Source organism: Pseudopodoces humilis, chromosome 4 (assembly GCF_049639895.1).
Source record: "Pseudopodoces humilis isolate 2021_Gansu_Grassland_sample_001 chromosome 4, ASM4963989v1, whole genome shotgun sequence".
NCBI lineage: Eukaryota > Metazoa > Chordata > Aves > Passeriformes > Paridae > Pseudopodoces > Pseudopodoces humilis.
In genome coordinates, this window is record NC_142203.1 from 53,489,169 (window position 1) to 53,515,951 (window position 26,783).

The following is a 26,783-nucleotide window of genomic DNA, read 5'->3' on the forward strand; positions in this document are numbered from 1 at the left end:
AGCGTCAAAGGCCTTGCTGAAGTCCAAATAGACACATCCACAGCCTTTCCTGCATCCACCAGGTGGGTCACCTGGTCATAGAAGGGGATCAGGTAGGTCTTACACAACCTGCCCCTCCTGAACCCATGCTGGCTGGGTCTGATACCCTGGCCATCCTCTAGGTGCTGTGTGATGACACTCAGGATAAACTGCTCCATTACCTTACCTGGTACTGAGGTCAGGCTCACTGGCCTATAATTACCAGGATCCTCCTTCCCACTCTTTCTGTGGATGGGCATCACATTGGCCAGCTTCCAGTCATCTGGAACCTCACCAGTGAGCCAGGACTGTTGGTAAATGATGGAGAGTGGCTTCACAAGCTCATCTGCCACTCCTCATCACCCTGGGATGGATCCCATCTGTTCCCATAGATTTATGAACATCCAAGCAGCTCAGCAGGTCTCTGACTGCCTCCTTTCGGATAATGGGGGGACCATTCTGCTCCCTGCCACCATCTACCAGCCCAGGAGGACAGCTGTCCTGAAGGCTTGCTTTCCCACTAAAAACTGAGGCAAAGAAGGCATTGAGCACTTCTGCCTTCTCCTCATCTGCAGTTACTAAGTTCCCTCCAGCATAAGACTGAACAAAGGTTGGTCTTACCCTTCCTTTACTTTTAATGTATTTGTAAAAATATTTTTTATTATCCTTTACAGAAGTCACTGTTTTAAGTTCAAACTGAGCTCTGGCCTCTGTAATTTTTTTCCTACATGCCCTAGCAACCCCCTTAAATACTTCCTGAGAGACCTGACCCTCCTTCCAAAGCTGATACATCCTCTTTTTATTCCTAAATTCCTCTAAAACCTCCTTGCTCTTCCAGGCTGGATGTTTGCCTCATTGAATCGTCTTTCAGCACACAGGGATAGTCTGTTCCTGTGCCCTCAAGATCTCTGTTTTGAAGCACATCCACCTTTCCTGGACTTCTTTGCTTTTAAGGGGCTGCTTCCCAAGGAACACTCTGAATAAGTCCCCTAAATAGACCAAAGGCTGCCCTCCAGAAGTCCAATGTAAAAGTCTTATTGGTGCTCCTCCTGATTTCACCAAATATTGAGAACTCTATAATTTCATGATCACTGTGCCCCAAGCAGTCTCCAGTCACCACCACATCTCCCACCAGCCCTTCTTTATTTGCAAAAAACAGGTCTAACATAGTCCCTTCCCTGGTGGGCTCGCCCATCAGCTGCGACAAAAGTTGTCCAACATACACTCTAAACAATTTCCTGGGCTGTCTCTTTTCTGCTGTATTAAGTTTCCAGCAAATGTCTGGCAGGTTGAAGTCACCTACAAGAACAAGGGCTGGTGATCCTGAGACATTCTCCAGCTGCTTATAGAATGAGTTGTCCATCTCTTCTTCCTGTTTGGGTGGACGATAACAGACTCCCAGCAGGATGTCAGCCTTGTTGGCCTTCCCCTTAATAAATATTATTATTCTCTCTGAAAGAATGTTTTTTATAGACCTGTGTTTTCTTTACTTTTCATATAAATAACTTCTCAGTGATTAAATTTATAAATTTAAACTCTTATGAGCAGAGACAGAGGTACGTAAGTAAATTACTATGAGAAAGCCTCTACCTCTACTGCACCCTTGGATACACAAGAGCTCTCTTCTACAGACTGCTTAGTTTAGCACTTCTGGTCATTGCTTGGTTCAGATTAAGGCTCCTAATTACAGTTCCAACTCAGACCACCATCAGTCTTTAGTATGCTGAATAGACAGCATCTGGTGAGAGCACAGCAGCTGTGTTAAAGTCATACACAGGAACTCCACTGCTTTTATGGTTTGTTTCCTTTATGTTACATAGCCATGGTTCAGCAATGCAGTTGTGTGATATTTGTGTTTTGAGAAATCCTTTGAACTCATCTGAAGTAGGCTAGGGCTCGACATGAATACCAAAAAGAAATTACCATGGCACTCAGTAGTTTTAAACTGATTTAGGAAGAGGAATAGAAGGACAAGAGGAGAGAGAAAGATGTGAGGAGTCTTCTTGCTAGAAAAATCTCCTTAGTCTGTCACCAGATTATCAGATATGACTATATAAGATAACAAGGGAAAATGGCAATATTCTAATTCCTAAAAACCCCAAATCCCATAGAAAAACAAAATTTTAAAATTCCCACACCATAAATCATCGTCAGTTCCAGGAGCTATTTTTTTTTCACCCCATGGAGAAACACTACAGATCATGTTTCATGACACTTTCACTCTTTTGTGATCCTGGCAAAGTTGAGAAGCTTGTTGTATTACTGCTTAGCCTGGCCAATTCCCTGGACCCTTATGCTACAAAGGTTTGTTTGTTAGCAGACAGGTTTGGCTTTAACCTAAATTGTCCATTTAGGGATATATTGCAAAATATGTATTTATTATGCCTCATTAGAAAATTGCCTGCACCATTTCCTCCTCACCTGTCCAGGAGCTTTTCCAGTAAGTGTCAGCAGCTTTCCTTGTGATACATGTACATCCTTGACTGGGAACCATGTTCTCTTGTGTACTCAGCTTATGATTAATGGTCCTTGAAGGAGCAGCCCCTTCATATCTGTATCCTGTACTTTCCTCACTCTGTTCAAAATCCTCCTACTTCATCTTTGAGAGCTACAGGGATAAATCATAGATAATTTGTCACCATATATGATATTTCAAATGGAATCTCCAAAACAAAACAAACCCCAAACCAATCAAAACAACAACAAAAATGACAGCATGAACTGCAGAATCATTCCTCACAGAAATTACTGCAGAGAGAGGTTCATGGTTGGCTCATATTTGCTGTTTTCTTCAAAGATTGTATTTTTCCGATGAATAATCCCCTTCAGATGGTTTTAGGGTAGCAGTGTGAAAGCCATGAATCTTCTAGAAAAGAATCTGCTTCTCAGATGAGGAAAAGTTCATCTTGATGGGTGCTTCCCCTTTTCCAGTCAATGAACAAGTCACCAAATTGCCACAATTTCTCAGATATGGAGGATAGTGGCTTATGAACTTTGTCTTCCAATTCCATCAGGACCCACCAATGTATCTTATCAGGTCCCATCAGCCTGTGCACCTTCAGGCTACTTAGATGTTCTTGAACCTGAACACCTCCTAGAGTGGAAAGTTGTCATTCTTCCAGCCCCCCTGCCTGACCTTCTGCAGCTGGTGTGAGTGGAGCTCTTTGCAGTGAAAACTGAGGGGAAAAAAAAAAGTTGAGTGCCTCAGCCTTCTCCATATCCAAGTAACCAGGTCTATGGTTTCCTTTGGGGAAAGGTACACATTTTCCCTAGTGTTTTTGATGACATTCCACTGTAATTCAGTTTTCAAGGGAGGATGCTTTGTTCCAGTAATTTTGTGTGATTCAAAGAGCCCAACTGTGGAATTAGAATGATTTTAAGGAAAGAACTGAAAGATATATTTTAAAGGCAAAATAGTATTACTCATACTGGAGAGGAGCAGGAGTTTTCTGAAGGGACAGAGAGTTATCTGAACAATTTTTTCTTTTAATTAAAGATTACAGAAATATCAAGGAATACTCAAATTATCTAAAATAATTCAGGTATATAGAGTTTAAACTGCCCTGTTATTTTCTAGATAATAAAAATAAAGGTTAAGATGCATGAAAAATAAAACCAGTATCTGATAGATTTTATTTATTTAAAAATACTATAAAATATATTCTCAAAATTGCTTGCAGTGAAACTGTGTTATAGAAGTAAAATATTCAGGGAAAAAATACCCCTTCAAGTACATCTCCCCCCCCATTTTTAAATGGAAAAACCCCTAAGATTAGTAAAACTTTTGCAGGCAAAAAAAAAGATATTTCAAATGCAAACCACTATGAGTAATATCAAGATCCTGCTGCATAAAGAGTATTGAAACATATAAAATTCTGAAAGGTAGGCTTTAGCCAGACAAAAGAATGACAACATGTTGGAAAGCCTGCAAAATAATTCCCCTTTCCAGAAAAAATATTAGAACTGTGATTCTTCCATTGACCAATTGAAAACAAAAACTCAAATGGATATTGAATCCAAAAGCTTGATAAAGGCCTAGGAGGCTTTAGACAAGATTTTCACATGTTTTTTCACAAAAAAGTGAAAATATCTAGAAAAGGAACTGTGAGTTGTATTCATCATTAGCCAATGGGGGAAAGTGCAAATATTTATCATCAAAAAGCACCTTGTTGTATCTGTCTGAAAATGTCAAAGGAGGGTTTCTCTGATACAGAGAATGACTCACAACATTAACTTGAATGAAGATGGAGTTGTTGTCTGTTCAACATCACCACTGTGAAATATTATTCTCAGCTACGTAATTTTATCTAATTTTTCAAAATCATTAATCTAAGCTACTATTAGTTTATTTTTTTTATACTTATAATTTTAGATGTATTTTTTTCAAAAAGTACAACAACTAAATTTATAATAAAGGGATTAAAACTGCACTACAGATTTGTCGTATCCCAGTAAATTTCATTTTGGTTGCTTTGAGATATGCAGAGATTATACAATTTGGGGGGAAACATCATGCTTCTCCAGCCCAAATATTACTTTTAAAAGAAATCAAAGTTTCCATACAGTGAAAACTAGCTGAAATAAATATCCTGAGGTGAACTACAATTTAGAAATTTTTCAGACAACTTCATGTTTGCTCCTGGTAGAAAGATATTCTTTCTTCTGAGCAAAATAAAAATTGATCAATAAATGTGTCCTGTTTTAAAAGTATGCAGTATTTCCAGACTGCAAATATTTCTTTGAGTTTGCCAAAATTGCCAATTTGGCCTAATTTCTTCTCCAAGCCCACAGAAGTATGAGGAAATACAGGTTAGATATCATTAACTGATGTAAATAAAAGCTATTAAGAAGCTTGTCCTCGGCCTGTTATCCCTTCTGAATAAAAGTCTTTCTCAGGATGTATTAATGTAGCTGTCCTTTTCCAGATTACTTTAGACTATACTTCATTAAAACTGAGACTTAACTTCAGACAATTTTCTTCATCTGTCCTTAGACAATCTCTAAACCTTCCTGCAGTTCTCCTTCTACATTACTGGGATCTACCACAGAGTGCTGGCATCACTATGGTAGAACAAAACTCATAGTTCGGATATTTTCTCAAATTTTTCATGGGGAATCAAAATTTTCATGGGGAATCAAATTTTCTTGGGGAACCATAAATTAGCAAAAATCCAAAACTGTGAATGTAGTTTCTTGTAGCTTGTTTCTTGTAGTTTTCCAGTTTTGAGGGGTTGCCTGTGTAAGTCCACACATTCTGACTTTTACAATTTTTTTTACCTTCTTGAATATTATGTCTAGTGTCAAGAAGCACTTAAGAGTTGTATATCCACCCCTCAGAGACTATGACAAGAAGGGTGTGCAAGCAGTCTGCATACATAACAACTGCAAAAATGTTCCAACAGAGATGTAGACCATGTAGAAACAGGACAAGATGGCTGGCCTACACAAGTAGTTCCTTCAGGAACTTCAGGTGTAGACCAACATCCAGCTTTTATAATTTAATGTCATCACTATTTAGTAGCATGTTGTATTTATCTTTTACTACTTCATACCCACTTGTTCCACTTCTTTTTCATGAAGCACCTTCTATTCACTCACTCTCAAAAGGTTGTAATCTTCTGCCTCTGATTCCTCTTCAGCACCCAGCTGTGTCCTACCCAGGGCTATCAGTGTTTTTACACTGTGTGCTAATGAATAGCTCTGCAGGTGACTGGCTTCAAAGCTGATAGGCTATGCCAGAAGGGATATACACTTCTCTGTGAAGCCAAGTAAGCAGCTGGCAAGGTCTGAGCTGCAGAAATAACTTTGATGCAGTCCTTGCAGCTTCAGATGGAGGTAAAGACTGATGAATCTAAACCTCAGGGAGAAGTAGTCTTCCTTAAACCTTCTCTTCCCTTCCCTACGAGAAGACAGTATTTTTATGAGGAAAGGAAGATCATACAAAAGGGAGAAAAAGACTAGACAAGGCTAAATAAAGGGAGACTACATGACAGAAAAAAGATCAAAAGAATATTAAAAAAACATATAATTATTTCAGTTGGAAAGGATCTTTAAAATTGTTGAAGTCAACCATCAACGTAATACTTCCAAGTCCACCACTAAACCTTATTCCTAAGCACCTCATCTATATACATACATACATACATACATACTTTAAAACCCTCCAGGGACAGACATTCCACACTTCCCTGAGCAGCCTGTTACAATGATTTGCAAACCTTTCTATGAAGAAATTTCTTCTACCTTGCAATTCCTCTGGCATGGCTTGAGGCTATTTCCTCTCTATTTTTTGTTACTTGGAAAAGGAGAGACCAACCTGTCTACACCTCTTTTCAGATAATTGTAGGGAGTGATAATGCTTTTTTTCTTGTTTTCTCCAGCTGAAAGATGTCCAGTTCCTTCAGTCACTCCTCTTAGGACTTTTGCTCCAAAAAGTTTTGCCAACTTTGTTGCCCTCTCTGAACATGTTCCAGCATCAAAATGTTCTTCCCGTAGTGAGGGGCTGAAAACTAAACTAAGATTTGAGATGTGGCCTCACTAGTGCCCAGGACAGGGGGACAATCCCTGCCCTGCTCCTGCTGGCCACACTATTGCTGAGCCAGGCCAGGATGCCATTGGCCTTCTTGGCCACCTGGGCACATCCTGGCTCATGTTCAGCTGCTGTCACCAGCACCCCCAGGTCCTTTCCAGCCACTCTGCCCCAGCCTGTGGTGCTGCCTGGGGTTGTTGTGACCCAAGGGCAGGATCCAGCTATTGGCTTTGTTGAACCTCCCACCACTGGCCTCAGCTCATGATCCAGCCTGTCCAGATCCCTCTGCAGAGCCTTCACACCCTCCAGCAGATCTGCACTCCCACCCAGCTTGGTGTCACCTGCAAACTGACTGAGGGTGCAGCTGATCCTCTTGTCCAGGTCATCAACGAAGGAATTAAACAGGACTGGCACCAGTACTGAGCAGCAGCACTGGTGACTGAACACCTGCTGGATGTAACTCCATTCACTGCTGCTTTCTGGGCCCAGCCATCCTGACAGATTTTTACCCAGTGAGCAGTGTGTTTGCCCAAGCCATCAGCTGCCAGTTTCTCTAGGATAATGCTTTGGGAGATGGTTTCAAAGGTTTACTAAAGTCCTGCTGGGCAATGTCCACAATCTTTCCCTCATCCACAAAGTGAGTAACCCTATAATAGAAGGAGATCAAGCAGGACCTGCTTTTGACAAACTAGACCTGTGATGGCTGGGCCTGATCCCCTGGTTCTCCTGTATGTGCCATGTGATGGTGCAGGCTGATCTGCTCCATGACCTTCCTGGACACCAAGGTCAAGCCCATAGTTTCCCAGATCCTCCTTCCAATGCTCCTTGTAGATGGGTATCATATATCCCAGCCTCCAGGTAACTGACACCTTCCCAGCTAGCCAGGACTGCTGGTAAATGACAGAAAGCGTCTCAGTGAGCACTTCCAACAGCAGCTCTGTGACCCCTGCATCCCATCCAGGCCCACACACTTGAGCATGTCTAAGTGCTGTAATGAGTCACTGAACATTTCTCTTTGGATGATGTAGGCTGCATTCTGCTTTTTCTCTCTTATACATCAGGAGGCTGGGTACCCTGAAAACAACTGGTCTGACTGGTAGTCTATAGCAGATTAAAAATTGAGACAAAGAAGACCCCAATCTTTTCTTTACCTTTTGTCACTGTGTTTCCCCCTTCATGTAAAAAAGGCTGGGTATCCTCTTTAGCCTGCCTTTGTTGGAAATATATTTATTGAAACATTTTTTTGCCTTTTACAGCAGTAGATAGATTAAGTTCCAGTTGGGCTTTGGGTCTTCTGATTTTCTCCCTGCATGACCTCATGACATCCCTGTACTCCTCCTGAGCAGCCTGCCTAGACTTTCATAGATCCTATACTCTTGTTTTTTTCTGGAGTTAGTCTCTTCGTTCAGTCAGGCTGGTCTTCTTCCCTGTTGGTCCAGCTTTAAGCACATGCTGACAGCCTGATCATGATTCTAGAATTTTCCTGAAGAATGTCCTGGGCTCATTTGCCCACCACAACTGCCTCCATGGGATTTTCTCAATCAGGCTTCTAAACAGGCCTAAGTCTACCCTCTACAAGTTCAAGGTACATGTTCTCCTTGCCATACTTCTTACTTCTCCAACAATGAAAGCTCTGTCATTTTGTGATGACAGTGACTCAGAGACCCTCCAATCATCATAATCATATCATATCATCCAGTCGTCCTTCTCTGTTCACAAAGAGCAGGTACGGCAGAGTTCCCTCCCTTGCTGACATCCTGACCAGCTGTGTCAAAGCATTATCATCCACACACTCCAGGAGCCTCCTGGGCTGGCTCCTCTCCACTGCTTAAATTTCTGGAGCAGGCATCTGGTAGGTTGAAATCCCGCACAAGAATGATGGCCAGTGATTGTGAGAGTTCTCCCAGCTGCCTCTAGACTATTTCACCTCCCTTTTCTTCCTGGTTTGGTGATCTATAGCAGACACTGACCATGGTATTTTTCTTTCAAGTAAAATCTTGAAAAGAAGAATTAAAAAAAAATAAGAAAATCTACAAAATAAAGAATTCATTATCAGTGATTTTGTGGCTACCAATACTGGCATATATGAAAGCAATTTATCTGACATGTCTGACAAATTCTTTGCTATTATATGCTTGAATGTAAATTAAACTTGATTTTTTAAAAGTGTTGGGTAAATACAGGGAATGAAATATTTTTTTGTCAATTCATCTTCCATTGGAACTAACTACTGTAGAGTTAAGTAAATTATCATGTGAATATTTTTTACAAGGACTCTCTTGCTATTAATAGCACACAGGCTACTTATGTACCTGCAAGAAAACTTCCTTATTATTCATAGTTCAAAGAAACAATTGCATTTAAAAATGGGTACAATGATCGGCGAAGCTTAGTCTTTAGTGTGATGCAGTTTTCTAGGGCTTTATCCAACAGTTCTAAAGGAAAAGGTCAATCTGTTTGCTCACCCTTAGATACTTTGCCAGTCTAATGGCAGTTCTGAAAGGAAAACAACAGAGATATTTTTCAATGAGACTTGTGGTACTGGGGTAGAAAACTATTAAGAAGAAGAGTTTTGTGTAATTGAATGGAAGGACAAACAGTGATGGGCAGATTCTAAATCTCTGAATCTGTATTTTGAGCTCTATCACTTTTTAACAAATAGCAAATTAGAAGGTGACAACTTGCAAATGCCATCTCTCACAGACAGTATCTATTTTTAGTCTGGATGTTGTTCAAGTTTGAAAGAGAAGACAAGGCATTTCAGAAGAACACAATCCTACCTTGTATATTTAGTATTCTGTAAGGGCTTTTTGTCCTAATTATTTCATGTATGCTTTTGCATTTCAAGCCCCTTTGGCTAGTGAATCAGCAAATAAACAATAGCTTCTATCTGAAGCCAGAGGTTTCTGAATGCCTCACAGACGTGTTTTCATCCCAGCTGTCACACTGTGCAGTTGCCAAAATCTGTTGTGACAAATCACAGCTCTGAAGGTAGATTAGCAGACATTTATCATCTTTGTTTGTAACAAAGAAAATGCAAATGTATCTTAGCTTATTGTTTGCTTCTCTGAATCCCACTCTCCTAAGGTGCATCACTTAAATCTCCTTTTGGTTTTACCTTTCTCAGAACAAACGTGACCTGAGCGTGTACATAAATACATGAATATGCATTCCCTCTTGCTCTGCCTACTTCTGGTGAGGTTTATTACATAAGATGAAGAATAACTGAAAAAAAGATCAATATTTATCATTCTTTTGATTGACATATATGCTTTTCTCCCACATATAAACAATATGTTCAGTAGCAAAAGGTTCCTGCTGTTTCTTCAGTGCTGTTCTTGCATATATTTATACATATTTACAAAAAAAGCAAGGCTGAAGGCATGCATCCTTTCATTTCACATGAATAATCTGATCTTCATTGAGTGAGAGTGCTTATTTCATGATCTTGGACAAGCTCAATGAAGATTTGCCTCCTGTTGGTATCAGATTGTGTCTCATTACAGCATGTGTTATTCAGGAGACAGATATCACTCATGTTCATCATCCCAGAGGTTTATATCAGTGTTTTAAAATCTTTTTTTAAAAGTTCAGATTCCACACAATTTACCTGTGAAGATATTAAAAAAGTACTTAGTTTTTGTACATACTAACAAGATAAATACTTCTTGTGACCTCTAAGGAAGTAGTGCATGGATTTCTCTCTGTTACCTGTGAGTAACATGCTTATATCCACTGCTTTGGTTAGAATAACTGAAGAGATAACAGAAATGAATAACAGATGAAATATAAAAACTTCAGCTTGTTTGAATAATTTATGTTTAGGAAAGTTAAAATCCTTTCCATTTCTAGAATTAATGTTCCTCTCAAGTCTACACAGTTTTCATGTGCTTGTCATCTGCACAGGCAGACATAAGAGAAGAATATAGTTTCATGTATCAAATAATTTTCTACAAGTGATGGTGAGCCATATAATTACAAACACAGTAACAGCAAACAGCCCACTGTATCATACCACTTAATTGCCAGAAGCAGACTTAACACTGCATGGTGTGGGAAAATAGCATTTGCATTTATTTCCCTTAAAACAAAAGATGAAGTCTTCCTACTGAAAAAATAGTAGTGGCTCTGCTTTTAGTTTTACTTGAAATTCACTCCTGTGCATGTCACCATGCATTTCACAAAATGTTAGTGGGCAACAAAGAGGTAGTTGCTTTCAAACCTACAATACAATACAATAAAAATATTGAGAATCAAATTCTGTTCCTTCCATAGGGAAGGGCTCACCTAGCTTACCTTTTATTTTTTTTTAAACTGTAAGAATTATATTCTTCCTTGCAGCTGTTGGATGATTTGGTGGTGGGTTTTTAAAATATGAACTTTTGATAAGCTAATGAATAAATAGCAGTAGCAGCTGAAGGATCTGGAAAATCCTTACAAGACACCGATGGAAATTGGAGATACTCTGATCTTCTCTTGCCCAAGGCTTTGAGAGGTAGTTTATGCTTCTGCTAGCAGAGTTCCATATACCAGGTACCATATTAGTTCTATAATAGAAAATTACTGTAGTTCCAAGCACAAGTTTAAATTTCTGCAAGTCAGGAAGAAATTTCTTTGCTCCTTGGAGGAGTTCTCAAGGTCCATTCAGTTTTTAAGGCTATTTATCATTGTTGTTTGGTGTGATAACAGTTGTAGCTGTTCTTACTCTCCCTTTCTGCTGTCACTTGCTCTGCATTTGGGTGCAAGTTTTAGGGAATGGAGACATGGCTACTGCCACTTTGAGATTTTTCAGCTTTAAGAGCAAAAGCACAGTCTTCTGCAGGAGGATGTTTCGTCTCCATCTCTCTCTTTGCTCCTCCAGTTTTGCTGTTGATTAGCTTTTCTAAGACATTCATAATAGCTTTTTAGTCCTTGTAGTAGCTTTCTAATGTAGGAAGAGCTTCATAGGTGCGAGTATCCTAAAATATTGTAGCAGTATCAGTCTGCACTTATATGAGGCCAGAAGAAAGAGTTCAACCAGCTGAGAAACACATTTTCCATTCTCCGGTTTGAGGTGCAAAAAAGTGCACAACACACTTCATTATACTATCTCTGTGAAACAAGGACCTACAACTACACATAGCAGCAATTTTCATTATGATGGAAATACATCCTGTATTTCTCCTTTAAACCCTAGACAGGTTATTTTCACTGTTTAGTCAATATGAGCATGATATCTGGACTTTAAATTGTTTCTTAGCCTGTTGACATACTCATTGGAAGTGCCAAATAAACCAACTGGTTGAAACAGAAAAATTTTAAGTTTTCAGAGCTAATTATTTTTTTCCTGCTTATTTGCATAACCTAAATAAACATTTTTATTTTCTGGCTCCTGAATTCCTTTAACATGTATAAAAAGTCTATCTGCTAGGAAAATTGCACTATTGATTTGGTCAGTATAGACAGGGTTTTTCTGTAGCTTTGGGGAATCTTTAGGGTGTAGCATATACATCAACCTACTTGGAGCAGTTTTGACTGCTAAAGCAGCATCTATCTCTCAGCATCCATAATATAGTTGGTTCATGCTGACAGGTAGGAGATGCCTTTTTTTTGCTACTTTTGGTCAGGTTCTCTAAATTTTATGACATTAAGAAAAGGTAGGTTTTCTCAGTTTGAAACATCCACGCAATTGATGCCATGAGCAGCCTATTAAATTAGGTCTTCTTGAAAGTGGGCACCTATAACTCCCCAGCCACAGTTTTCAGCTTTGTCAAGAAACAAGAATATCTTGTTTCTGGTTGTACTAGTAAATTTTTAACCTTAGAAAATAAACTCTAATTAGAGCCATGAGTACTCTATTTGGAAAATTGTGGGAGTGCAATTCAAAGCTGTCTCTGCACCCTGGAGGGTTTACATCATAGCTGTAATCCATTTATATTTTGGGAACCAGAGAGCCCTGAATCCATAAAAGCACTGAGATAGAAGGGTTTCCCCATCACAGGAAAATGAGTTGTGTCTCTACCCTTAGCCATGACCCCTCAATTTTATCTCAGCCCAGGTTTCCAGGGAAAGCTCCAAGGACATTGTCGCTTGTTGCCTTTGACAGGGCAGTTTCCTAGTGGAGGCTTTCAGTATTTCCACCCATGAGAAGAAATGGGATACAGCCTTTATTAGCTGTATATGTAACAAGAATTCCTAGAGGTGTAAATGTTTGCATTACCAGCTAGCAGGTTCAACTATGCAAAAGATTCATTGTAAAGCTGAATATTGATCAGCAGTATTTCAGAGTAGACAAGGCTTCAGGATGTCCTAATTGGACCCTCCAGTACCTGAAGGGATCTTGTAAGAAAAATGGAGAGAAGCTTTTTACAATAGCATGTAGTGACAGAACAAGGCTTCAAACTGAAAAAGAACAGGTTTAGGTTAGATATTAAGAAGAAATTCTTTCCTGTGAAGGCGGTGAGGCACTGGAACAGGTTACTGTTCCAGGTTACTGAGGAATGTTATGCCATCCACAATAGTGTTCAAGGCCAGGTTGGAGGGAGCTGTGAGAACTCTGGTCTAGTGAAGGTGTCCCTGCCCACATGAAGGGGTTGGAATCAGCTGGTCTTTCCCTTCCAGCCTAACGGACTCTATGGTTCTGATTCTGTGAAAACGTGTATAAAGGAAAAGAGAAAACAGCAGTCCCCTGTACAAGCATAACAGCTCAATCCAGTACTTCATCCCAGTACATGAAGATACATTAAAATAAACTGTATGGCTATGGCACTGAATTTTTTTAGTGGTGAAATACCATTTCTGTAGCCATATTTCCCTTTTTAATATTTGTTTAAAACTGTTTTGAAGTTTGCTGTTTGCTTTCAGTTTGGCAGCTCCCAGATGACATTATAAGTATGCATTTATCTTTAAAATTCACTTAAAAATTCAAACCATGCCATATATTGCTTTCAAGTATGTAATCTGAAGGTATTTTCTTAACTGGAAAAAACAAAATCTAGAAGCACTTATCCTGATGTAGAATATTAAACAGCTTGTGTACATAGTGAACAGGTAAAGATAGTAAAAGATAACTTGGAAACTGGTACTAAAAATGATACATATTTTGAGTTACTTTAATTTTTGTAAAACCGTGTTGAATCTTCTTTTTCTTTTTTTTTTTTTTTGTTCAACTGACCTTCAGACCATGTTTATTTTACCAAGAAAAAATGAATATTTTTTATTATGAATGCATACGCATATGCTTTTCATAAAAAATTAAGTAATAAGCCAGCATGGGCTTAGTTATTCATGTAGTGCAACTGAGTAGAATATGTTTTGAATTGTAAAAAAAACCATCAAGAGTTAGTTACCTCTTGGTTACCTAAATTGTGGGAGGTAAGACTTAGAGAAATAACCTATTACTCTTTGGGAAAATGATTAATATTTTTCCATTAGAACCAATGTATTTTGACACTTGTCAGTAGACAGCCATGATTTTGTAATGGTGAAAGTCAAGACTTTGAGCTGGTGTCTGTTCCAGTGACTGACACATTAACAATCCCCTTGAAACATTAAATGAAATAAATAGTACACAGAACTTCCAAGGAAATATTTAACAAAAATGTCATCCAAACCGATGAAAGTTTTCTCTAGAGTTCTCCAACACATGGTGCAATTTGAGAAAAAATACTTGCCAGAGAAGCCGCTTGTATTTGAGGTTTCTGATGACTGCTGCTATGGACTTGTTCAAACTTTCTCTAGCTGTTACTCCCTTGCTTAATCCATGATCTGTATCTCCTTTTAGAATCGGTGGAGCTATGCCAACAGTCTTCTCCTATTTTTCGGAAGTGCTTGCTCGGGAGAAACGAGGTGAACACCTGAGCTGGCTCTGTATGTTTTGGATGATTGGTGGCATCTACGCTTCTGCAATGGCTTGGGCAATAATTCCTCACTATGGTAAGAAAAGACATAGAAGAAAGAAAAATCTCATTGTGATTTGGAGGTCTTCTATGAAATGAAAGTATGAAAGTAAAGATCTTGAAATACAGCTTAACGAAGAGTCATCACGTCTGTTCTTGAACTACTGACCTAACTGATAAAAATAAATTAATTCATTTTGGAGTATACAGTGGGAATAGGTTGTACATCAAATAAGAAATAATTTATTGCAAGATGCAAAACTTCACCAATATCCACATTTAGTCTGATTCTTTAAAACACTGAGAACCTGTACACATGACAATTTAATTGGTGTTATTGTTAAATCTGGAGAAAATAGATGATGTGAAGATTTGCATCAGAGAAATTTTAAATTGCTGGAATGTCAAATTAGCAGTTCTTTTGACACAGTGATAGATTAATTGAATTAAACATTCTTGCGAAGCAGAGTAAGAGCTTTTCTTGATGTTTGCAGTGCTGAAATTTGAAATTAGTCTGAGAATAAATCTGTACTGAATGTTTCTTAGTAGATATTTCTAGTGGTGTAAAAACGGATAGATGTAACAGAGTACATTTAAATGCTGTAAGGATGTATGAAGGCAGTGGCTGAAGTTATAATCATATGAAATAGAAGCTACTCTGTCAAAGAACTCTTTAATTGCCCTGACATAGTTAAATGTAATATGGAGGTACAGATTCAGTTCTTTGTCTCCCAGGCTTGCCTTTTAGAAGAGTTAAGTGTTCACGGGTCTCCAGGGTTGCTGAGACTGCTCAGGGGTTCTTAAAAATCAGCTTCTCAAGCAGTTCTCTCTGGCAGGTCTCAAATGAAGTAAAGCAGCACTGTGAGTAAGCTGGCATCCAAAACAGCTTTCTTTAGCAAAGCAAAGAGGTTTATCAAAGCCATTATTGTGAAGGTTTGCCCAAAGTGATGGGAACATTTAGCAAGCGATAATGTCCATAAATAAATTATAATAATGCAGACTAATCAAATACCTAGACTGTTACATTAAAATTAATTTTAGGGTTCAGTACACTTAACCTGAATCTATATCTTCAACCTTGCCTTTCGACTTTGAATTGCTGGAAACAAAGAGAGGAATTTGTGCTGACAAGGCACAATATGGATTTTTTTTCCCCCAAGTAATAAATTGCTCTGGATGCCAAGTACTTTTCTGCTTTCCCGTGGACTTTTGTTTTTTTATCTTCCAGTGGAAAATGCAAACATTATGACAGACTGATTTACATAGATTGTCTAATTTCTTGTAGATTTTATAAATAACTTTATATCCTTTACTGAGGTGCTTTTAGAACATCACATGGCAGTACATTTTAATACCATACACTTATACAAAAACAGTGTCACTACAGGGAAAACATTTCTTCTTTCTTTAGCAGCAAAAAAAAGGAGTGCTGCACTGATTTTTTGTTGTTATTCTTATTTGTCTTGTTGCTTTTTCCACATATTTGTTAAATACCCTAAGACAAAATAAAGTAAAAAACAATTTCAAAACATAGTATGCTTCAGTGCTAGACATAAAAATCACTACTTGCAGTTTATTAAGGTAAGCAATAAGAAGTCTAAGGAAAGGACATTCCTTTTCAGAAGTGAAGATTTCTTGCCTGGTGTAATGTGTCTCTCTGGTTGTGAGTGGGAATGTATTAATATGTTCTCTATTCCAGCGGAGTTTTCTATTGCATCAGCAAACAACTGGTGTTTTTTTTCTGTGACTAAAAGTCAGAATTACAAATTATAAGGTAGTCACTAGTCACAAATGATAAAGTTCTTTACAGTAACACAGAACTTAAAAATACAGACATAGAGGTGTCCAAATAATGCACTCACTCTTGACTTGCAAAGCATTGCCCTTAAAATATTAACAATAACTTTTAATTTAAAAAGATTTAATTATGTCTCCTACTTGAAATTTTTTGTATTCATTTCCTGGTCTATAAAATATATTAATTTTTATTCTCTCTTAAGGTTTTTGGTTATAACTTTTCTCCTGACAATACGATTAAATGACAAACTGGGACTTAATTTAGAGAGGATAGAAGTTAAGTTTTAAATACAGTTGTTGTATAGTACTAACATGAACTGCCAAATATATTTACAGAATCTTCATTCACTGGATGTTGCCAAGGGCACAAGAAACTAAAGCTTAGAACCATGCTAAATTCACTAGACCTACCAATGGAGACCTGTTGACTGCTCTTAATTCTTCTTTCCATAATTAGATAAGACTTTTTGTTGGCACAGGAGTCTGAGTCCATAATGGCTTCTATCCAAGTGTAAGTGTGTGGAGAATGGACCAATCTCTTTTTCTTTAGATTAAGAAGTGGCTTGCAAAGTGGTCTGAAAAATACTCCTCAGTTTGTAGCAGAAGATTGTTGCAGTAAAGCAGTTAAATTCATCTGAAGAAATTTACTCTACTGACAGTGAAAATGATCCTTTTATCACACTTTTGCATGATGGCTTGAGAACAGCTTCTGTTGTATTTTCCATGTCACGTTTGCTCCGTTTTTGTGTCACCCAACTGAAGATAAAAAAGATAAACTTATCTTCAAAACTGCAATGAAATCCCCTTCTGCATGAAAGCATGATGAACTGTGTTGTAATAAAACAGGCAAGGCAGCAGAGCATCATGCAGCAACTGTGCAGATGAGGAGATAAAGAGTTCCTGGCTCACTGTGCCGCCCACGGCATGTAAAGCATCAGGCAGTGTTAATGGAGGAATTAACCTCTCAGCCTGCTGCAGATTTAACTGAGAACATGATGGACTAAAACTGTGGAGCAGCAATAAAAAAAGAAAACCTTTTAACTCCCTTATTCTCTCTGGGTTTTTGTTGGGCTGAAGGGTTTCTCAGTGTCACATGGTAGCAGTGGTATTGGGTTAAAAATTCCCACGCTAGTGTTACGTACTATCTGTGGGTTAGAGGCTTAGGGCACAGCAAGTACTAGTGCTTGATGGGCAATAAAAGCAGAAGGATCTTAGGAGGCATCCATCTTTCAGCACTTCTGGTGAGCAGACCTGGACCCTTTTGCGTGGTAGGGGAGGTGTGGATTTACAGAGACTGAGCTGATATTTCTGTCAAGGGAAGGTAGTATAGGTAATGAAAAAGATTTTATAATGGTCTGTTAGTTAAGCATCTGAATGAAACTGCCATGAAAGTAGTGAAACCTCAGGCACTGAAATTCCTGTTGCAGTGGCTGTGTTTGATTCTGGTTTGGAGCAAGCTGATGCTCCAGATGACCCTCAAGGTGCCCTCACCCCTGTTCTATTAAACAGATACTGTTCCTTCAACACTGTGTTGGGGTAGACCAGAAAACTGCAAATGAAGAAAAAAAACATTAGCATTTTTTAAAAAAATAGAAAAAGAAGGAACACTGAATATTCCCAACATACACAAGAAAATGCCTGTCTATCAAATTATTCTGGTTGGTAGCTCCAAATGGAAGCAGAAGGCTTCTTGACCAAATAACCCTGCACTGCTAGAAAAAGAAATTTATAGGTTGATCCTTCTTTAATTTTTAAAATTCTGGACTCTCAGTTTAAAAATCTCCAACCCCTTAATATTGTTTTCCCTTCCTATTGTTTTCCTCAAGCATGTCTCTAAAAATCCTCCTTTTCCTGGTAGTTCAGAACAAATTCATACCATAGCAACAGCTTTTTGGAAAAAAGTTGGACCCAAGGTACTATTTTCTAGTGTAGAAATAGATTTTAGTTTTTGCAGAAGATATATGAATTTTTTCGGTTGTCCAGTACAAAGAGAAATGCCAAAGAAGATGGCCTGGGGAAGAGAACCATAGTGGTTTCTTCAGTTGTAAAAAGCCCATGAAGAAATCTGCAGACTTTGAAATCAATATATTTTCCTTTTTTTCAAACCTGGAGGAAACGTGAACCAAAGTTTAAAACCATGAATAAATTTTCAAATTTGCCTCATACAATTTCCTTTCTGATATATCTTCTGTCTTCAGAATCAACCTTAACAAGTGAAAAATATAATTTAAAATTTAAAATACTTAGGGATTTGCTAAGGTTGAACCTGCATTTGCTATGAGACTGTGTCATGCTGCATAAATTGAAGAGATCAGACATAAAGGCATCTAATACACAACACAACACCTGTTGATCTGTTTTACATTCCTCTAAGAGATAAAGTGATTGATTCCCAATGTTCTCTGCTTCCCCCCTGCAAATACTTAATGCATTAAGATTAATGCAATGCATTAATCAGGTATTTTGCAGATGAAGCTCTATCTATACCTTTTTTCAATCTGACCTAATTGAAGTGTGTAAAGGCAGTTTCAATGTTAACTTAAGTTATCAACTTCTACTTGTGAGTCGTTCCTCATTTGAAATAATCCTATTAAATTAGATTACACTGAATGTGTACTTTAAAAAAACCTTCATCTTGGGGAACAATAATGACAGAATACAGCAGAATTTAGAAGAGCTGCTGATGCAAATCCAGCTAGGAGAGCAAAACAAGTCACTTTATTAGGTTTTTTACTTTCTGTGCTGTAATGCAGAGTTTGATATGGTCATTTCAATGTTTATATTTGTAAGCCCTAGAAGTTTAAGTAGCTTTTAGCACATCTACTTAATGAGTACTAAAGATGCTCATTAGTGAGCTTCAAATACAACCTTTTCCTTGGTACTTTAGGTTGAGAGTGAAAGAGAAAATATGTTTGTGGACAGGTTGAATAAAAGCCTAGCAAATTTTTCTGTGAGCAAGGAAGATACGGGGCTCTGTTTCCTACGGGTTTCTGTCAATCACATTCTGATCCTGGCAAACTCTATTCTTCCCTCTCTTTACCTATGTTGCTTACAAGGTACCACGGCAGTCCTTTCAGTTTCTCCTTGCTTTTCCTTTGTCCCTTTCTGCGACAGACTTTATAGTTCCCCTTTCTTTCCCCCAGAAGGCTGCTGTAAGAAACACCCAGATATCTACACTCTCACTGTGCACCCTGGTGCAACACAGCCCTGCTCTGGCCTAGCTGCTCTCAGGTAGAAGGCAACTCTTTTAGGCCTGGGTCAGACCAGTGCCAAAGCCAATGGATTGAATGGGACCACTGATCTCCAGCCTTTTCCCTCATCTTCCAACGGACTCTCTCTTCTCTGCTTGGGCAGCATATTTCACAAGGCTTTGGAGAATTTGACTATCTTTGGGAGTATTACTTCCTGTGACATTTGATTGAAGTAGATTAATGGCTTCAAAGAATGCTTGTGGAGGAACTGACACATAGGTGAACAGACTGTTGTCATAAACATCATTGTTCAATGCCATAAACATAATTTTCCAAAGAAACCATAGTAATAGTCAATCATTCTTATGACAATAAAATTGTCAACTTCCCGGCCTCACTCTTAATGAAAATTCAGTTTCACACAATGAATTTGCCTTGAATATAATTTAAGGAAAATTACTACCAGGCTAAAAAAGCTGCCTTAGAAACCTGTCCAGACTGACCAGGAGTATCAGGCATTAACCTTGCTTTTTACTTTTAGAAACAAGGAAGATGCTAATCTGGTAAGATTTCTTTGTTAATATTTTTAATGTTAAATCACAAAAAAACCTACGTGTGGTAATTGTTCTACTACATATGAAAAATTAATGTAATTATGCATATACAAAAATACATTAATTTCCTCTGGAACGTAATAGGACAGTGTATATTCATTAACCATACTTCCATATTATTTCTATGGCTTGTAAAGCTATCTGCTTTGAAGGACTTAGTGGTTGTCCTTTTAGTAACAGTTTCTTTTCACTTTAATAATGTATTCTGTCTAGGGATTGCATATACAATTGGAATATAATTTTTCAATTTGCAGTCCAGTTGCCTTTAAAATAAAATTAACAAAATCAATTGCAAATGACATTGGATTTTTTTTCAGGAAGTTTGGTTGTACTTTTTCTCAAAGGAAAATATTTTATGTTACTTTTGAAAATGATGCGTACTTTAGTGAAAGTAATTCCATTGTGATCTATTCAAAAATCCATGCTCACCAGAGTATCTGAATACAGCATCTGACTGTATTCTTTCTGCTCATACTTGTATGAGAGGAACCTGTACAAAAATATGGCAAGACCTGATCTACCTCCCTTACAGTGTCTGTGCACTTAGTATTTCCAAGACAGCTGTTTTTACACCTTACAAAGATGTCAGCAGAAAACAGTATAAATTGAGCAGTGGTAAGCATTGAGATTTCATAGTGAGGGCTCTAGGCTGAGGTTTCCATTCCCAATTTCCTCAGCTTCAGTGCTGGGCAAGGTGAAGAAATTCTGCTTTCTACCACTCACTCTTCCTCCCTTGCTGTTAGAGTTGGTATTGTTTTCTTTTTTGTACTGGGGCAATTTGACTTTAGGTATTGGAAGTTTTGGTCTCCCTCTTAGCTGTTTCATGAAAGTTGCACTGCCATATAATAAAAAAGTAAGAAATTGCAGATAAAGGAATCAAGGTAAGGCTTTTGTACTGTTTTATTTTCCCACAGAAACATTATTAAATTCCATCTGATACAAATATTTGATTCCTTTATGCTTCTAGACTCTCAAGGAAGTAATGAGGCTGTATAAAAGAAAGAATTCTCTGTTTTCTTAATATATTATATTTTCATTGTTTCCTTTGATAATTGCATTTCAAACACTGTGACTGTTCATAGACAAAATCCACCACCCCACTGCCACTATGAGAGACTGAGAATGGTTAGTACTTGATTTAAGTGTGTAAAAAATATTTTGTTGAAAGTTTGACCAAGGCTTGAATTCAAGACTTGTGATTGATGTTTCACAGTATGTACAGAAAGGCCAGAAATGTGACCAGGCTTGCTCAATTGACTGCTGTTAGACTAGAAGATAATTTCTAGAATGCATATTGGCGCTAATAAGCTGATCACATAAAGTACTTGCATAGTCTACCTTCTCTCTCACAGTGATAGGATATTGCTCCTTCTCATTTAAAATTATTTTTAAGAAGAGAAAACAAGAGGCAAGTGAAATAGCAAAAAAAGGAAATAAGACTTAAATCACAGCACTGAATGCTCACTGAAAATCAGATTTTCCTTGCAACACCTTTCAAATTAATGAATATAATAGAGTTAATTTTTGAAATAATTTCTTGAACTGCACAGATATTCTGTTGTTACCGTGCAGCGCACAAAAGGTAAAATGTGTATCTCTGGTAAAAAACATGTCTTCTTGGTATTCTTCAAATATTGTTCCAGCATTTCAATTAATGTTTTGTTTCTACATTAAGCTAGATAAGGACACCCCATTTTCTTTTCATAAGCTACAGTGCTTCATTGTGCCTTTTACTGATTGTCCTTTTTGATTAATTGCCTCTCTTTCCTTCTTTTCCATGAACCCATTATTTAAATATCCTTAGTCCGGAGGCACATAAATCACTGTGAGTCCTGGAGCAGGACAAGAACACTTACATTTTCAATTAGTTTCCACATCTAACTGCTGCTTTTAGTAGTGTCTGCAACAACTCATCACATTGAATAGCACCATTTGTGATCTCAGGGCCGTGGATAGACAGTGGAGGGCGCCACAAAGAAACACATAGGTATCATTGTATCTGTATTTTGTGTATGGGTAGGACAACAGTATGAGGGGATTTTACTGCAAGCAAGTGTTTCCTTATAGACTTTGTTCATAATGGCTACTGCACAGGACATTTGACAATGTTACATTGTCTTCTTATACAAGTGGATTCTGTCTGCTCTCAATGATTTACTCTTACTGTACTCTTTAGCACTGTCCAAACAGATGCCTCAAAATTAATACAAAGCTATTTTTCAGTTCTTAAACAAAGTAGTGGAAAACTACTAAGCACACATAGGAGAATGAAGGTAAAAAACCTTCCAGAAATTTAAAGTTACATACAAATGAAGTTCATGCAAAGTTTGAAGCACATTTCAGTGACATTTGGTTGCACAGTCTTTGTGCCAACATTGGCCATGTTATTTTGAAGCCCTGACAGCAGCATCTCTTAACATGCTGTCTCCCCCACTTCTGACATTAATTGCATCTGTTTGAACCATCATCTCTGGAAAGCTTGACATAACCTTTTCTTAGACTGACAAGCCTCTAAGTTGTAATGTTGTCAGTGTTGTGGCTAGCAGATTTTACTCTTTGTTTTGCAGATTGTGAAGTGCCCTCATTGAACAGCTGCACAGAGCCAGACCCAAGCCAGGAAATGGCTTGTATGTAGAAATGCATGAGTACATAAATCTCTGGGGCCACTGACTCAGTCAGCCAGTCAGATCAATTATGTGCCACAGGCCTTGTAATGAGATTTTTCAGCTACATATTAACCCTTGGTGGCCTATTCTTATTTATTTATTTATTTATATCAGAGTACTTAAAACATCATCTTTACAGTTTTAAGTCTCATTGTAAACTTAATGCAGTTATTGAATAGATTTTGTTCATATTGGAAAAAAATATTTCAAATTTTATGCTCATTTTTATCTGATTGTCAAACTAAGAAAGTTCAGCTATGGCTGGTTTTTGATAGCAGGGTTTCCACAAAATGCTTCTAGACCATATGGATACACACACACACACAAAATTAAGATAAATGGATCTTTCTTCCATAGGTAGCCTTAGTTAGTTATGTAGTATTCTACAAATACATTTGAAAAATGTCTGGTAGTCATTAAATTCAGGAAGGATATAAACTACTGACCTGTAACCATCTCAGCACTAATTTTTTTTCCTTAAGTCAATGACATTACAAAGGCATTAGGAAGATTCGAAATATATATACAAAAGAGCATCAGAGCAGTAACAAAAATATTTGCTTCTTCTGTAAATGGTGCCATATAATGTTATATTAAGTTTTTAACTAAAAGGAGAAAAATTTCTAAATCTAATTTACATGCAGAAATGTGACAAAAGTAGACACTTAAAGGAAAATAAAACATTTGAACTTTTGATTACATATCACAGCTCTTTTCATGTTTTGCACCTGAACCCTAGACAAAAGTAGACCTGTGTTTTTCTATACTCATTTCTAGCAGACTTGGACAGTTTACTCGGAACAAGGCCATGAGTGCACATAAAGGAAGTTCAGAACATTCTAGCCTGTAATATGCATATTTACTTAATTTAAATAGCTACGCGGTATTTCTTATTTTAAATTTCAGGAGTATGCAATCCACTTAAGTTTCAGGAGAGATTTTGCTCTGATTTGTAAACTATCTGTAAACTATTTATAAACTATGGGGTAAAGAGGAAGAAAATTATTTTGAGAATGCACAAAGTAGAATATTTTAGAAACACAGATTTAATATCTAGGCAAAAATTAGAGATATGCACTAGCAAGCTTTCGAAATCTGTGCTCATTAACCAAGGAGCATATGCCCACTTCTCAAGGAATATAATGATATTTGCATTCAGAATAAAGCCATGTTGAAGTTACTCAGGCTCAATTCCTGGTAATGGGTGTCTGAAGTCTGATAAAATGACAGGGCAGTGGAAAAACTCTTAATGGTGATCAAAGTCAAGATGTTGCAATGTTGTGTGGAAGTGCTTTTTTGGCAGGTTTCCAATCCTATAGAACAGTTGCATTGCAATTGTATTCAGAATTCCTAGGCTGCAAAATGGTATCCTGCATGGTGGCGGAGACATTACACCAGCAAGATGGTCTTACCAAAGAACATTTCTACTATTTCTCCCTTGCTTGAGGATGGAAACTTCTCAGTGGCCAAGGTTAAACAAGCAGAAGAAGAGCATCACAGACCTGTTTCCACTCCTCATCAATGGCATCCGTTGTTCCTTTCCTCTAAGTGGAAAGCTTTACTCTTAGCCCTTATTTTCATGAAGAGTCATATTGTGGGGTGGAATGAATAGTTGAAGTCGGGATCAGTCTAGGAAAGGCTTACGAAGTTTTGTGTGGTAATCACACATCAGACAAGCACATCTCCTGGGTCAAAAATGTATTGGATAGCAGCCCTAAATTTCCTAGGAATGAGGTGCAGGTATATGAAGAAACCAAGCAGAAACTTTGAACAAATTCTATGTGTCTCAATTTGGAGACAAATTTAGGAGAAAACACTCTAAAATGAGTGCTTCCTCTGAAGAGAAGGGCTCCAGTAAACCCTTTTGCCAATGAGAAATGAATGCCCGCCAGTGAAATTGGAAAAAAAAAAAAGTAAACTGTCTATTAACAAAAAAACCCCAAACAAACAAAACAACAACACCAAAACAAAACCAAAAAAACAATACCAAAAGGGTGCCCACAAAGCACAGAAAAGGATTGAGTAAATGCTAGATACTGAAATTTCAAAACCTTAACCCCACCCCCCAGCAGACCCAGTGGCCGGGAGGCAGAGTTGGTGGCTGTCTTCTTCATCTCAGGAAAGGGGAGGAACGGGAGTTTGCGAAGCTGCTTTTAGTGTGGTTTTAGTGTCCTTTCCTTTCTCAACCTTTTGCTTGGTTCAGCTTCTCTGAGGTCTTGGATTTGGGGCAGCCCCCCGCCTGCTCCCTGAAGAGACAGAAGAAAGCCAAACCAAAGCTGAAACTGTTCAAGGAAAGAAAAAAGAAAAGAAAAAAAGGAAAAAAGAAAAAAAAAAAAAAAGAGAAAAGAAAAAAAACTCCTGAGACCATTCTGGACTAGGAGAAGGGAAAAAAAACCCATAACCTTCTTGCTGCAATCTAGCAAAAACATAGTCCAACAAAAGGAACGATGTGGCCTCAGTCCACTCTGCCTGAAGCACACTGAAAGTGAGGGTTTGAACCAAGATGTGCAGGAGACCAAGGCTCCCAGCCCCACTCCTGGGCCTTCCCAAAGCTACAGCAGCCATTCCTGGGTATAAAGCAGGTGATTAAGGAATAAATTATCATCATAAAATCACCCCAAAACATGATGTCTATCTTTTCCTGCTCCCCTTATGGAATAATGGCTTTGCATTTCATGTCAATGTCTTTCTTCAGGGATTTTAACAGTACAGTCTCTTACAAAACTATCTGTACCTTGGCACTAATTAGTATCTTATTTTTACACCTCTTCAGTGTTACTGAGGTGTTACAGCATTGATTTACGATTTAACCTGGGTAAGAATTACTGTTCCTGTTTTATAGCTAGAGATGTATTATATAAATATAGAGAAAAACCACAATAAAACACTACAGATTGCCAAAAACTTGCCATATATATGGATGATGTTATGGAGGGTGGTGGCTTGGAGACAAACTAAATTGAATAAACAACTTGTATGCCTCTGTGCAAGATAACTTAAGAGGCAGAGAAATCTTTATCTCCTATCAACTGTTTTGATGTCAGCTAATTCCTACAGCTACCATTCAAGACGGAATGTTTCCTGCAAACTGTACTAAATTTTTTGTTGGTTTTTAACATGCTGTTTTCTATAGAGGTGATAATTTGTTTTTGTGCTGCTTTACATTAGTTAAAATGGAATTTGTACAGCTCTGTGAACTGTGAGTGCTCTTGCTATCATACTTTTTCAGTCATATAGTAAGGGCTGAAGAGGCAAAAACAATTCTGAAAATACCACAAGCTGCTTCTTGTGAATGCTTTTTAGTCTTTTGCCTTTGTTTGTTATACCTATTGGAACAGTTATAACTTCTGAATGGTTGGGATAATCCCCTGAAGGAGAGTATATAAGGTGAATATGTAGAAAATTTATAATGGTCAATTTAGTTTGCAAGTCCTTGCACTCTGGTTCTGTATAGCTTCTCTTCTGCCCTGCCAGACTTCATAACATATGAATGGATAATGAGTGATTTTGTCATATTCATGTCTCTGTTTTATTTGGCTGGCCCAATATCCTTCCCAGTAAAGAAAAATGAAGTGAAAGAATAGCTTCCTTTGTTCAACTCAAGATACAGGCGAGCCATTCCCATTAGACCCAGTACTGGAAACAGCCTTCTTCAAGACCCTACAGGTTTTAGTATTTACCTACTAGGGAGGCAGGAGTGATTCATGTTTCATAATCAAAAATAGACTGGTAATTAGACACCCTTTGCCACTTCTAGCATCTGCCAAGATTAGATAAATAACATGACCAGACTCTTTGGTACCTGCAGTCAGTTCTCTTACAAGGGATACTGCTTTAATTCTCTTATATGATTAAGTCTGTTCATCTCTCCTTCATTTTACATATTATCTTCTTGACTGCATTGACTACTATGACTCACAGCATCTTAATACAGCTATAATTCAGAGCCAAATGGAAGTCAGATTTCAGACAGACCATTTCAAACCATGCACATAATGACTTATAAATTTCCCTTACTTTCCCCCTACATCTACCTCCACCCCAGCAGTTCTAAATATTCTGATTTGAAACTGATTTTTATGGGTTCTTAT

The 26,783-nt window shown here is 37.8% G+C and overlaps 1 protein-coding gene across 1 annotated transcript in view; it reads left to right on the top strand.

Annotated features, from left to right (window-relative positions):
* The window catches only part of SV2C (synaptic vesicle glycoprotein 2C), an 86,008-nt gene that overhangs the window by 22,929 nt on the left and 36,296 nt on the right, over nucleotides 1–26,783 (top strand). Inside the window, exon 3 of the mRNA XM_005532510.2 lies at nucleotides 14,310–14,461. Coding sequence (XP_005532567.1) covers nucleotides 14,310–14,461 — 152 coding nt within the window. The remainder of the gene's footprint in view (nucleotides 1–14,309; nucleotides 14,462–26,783) is intronic.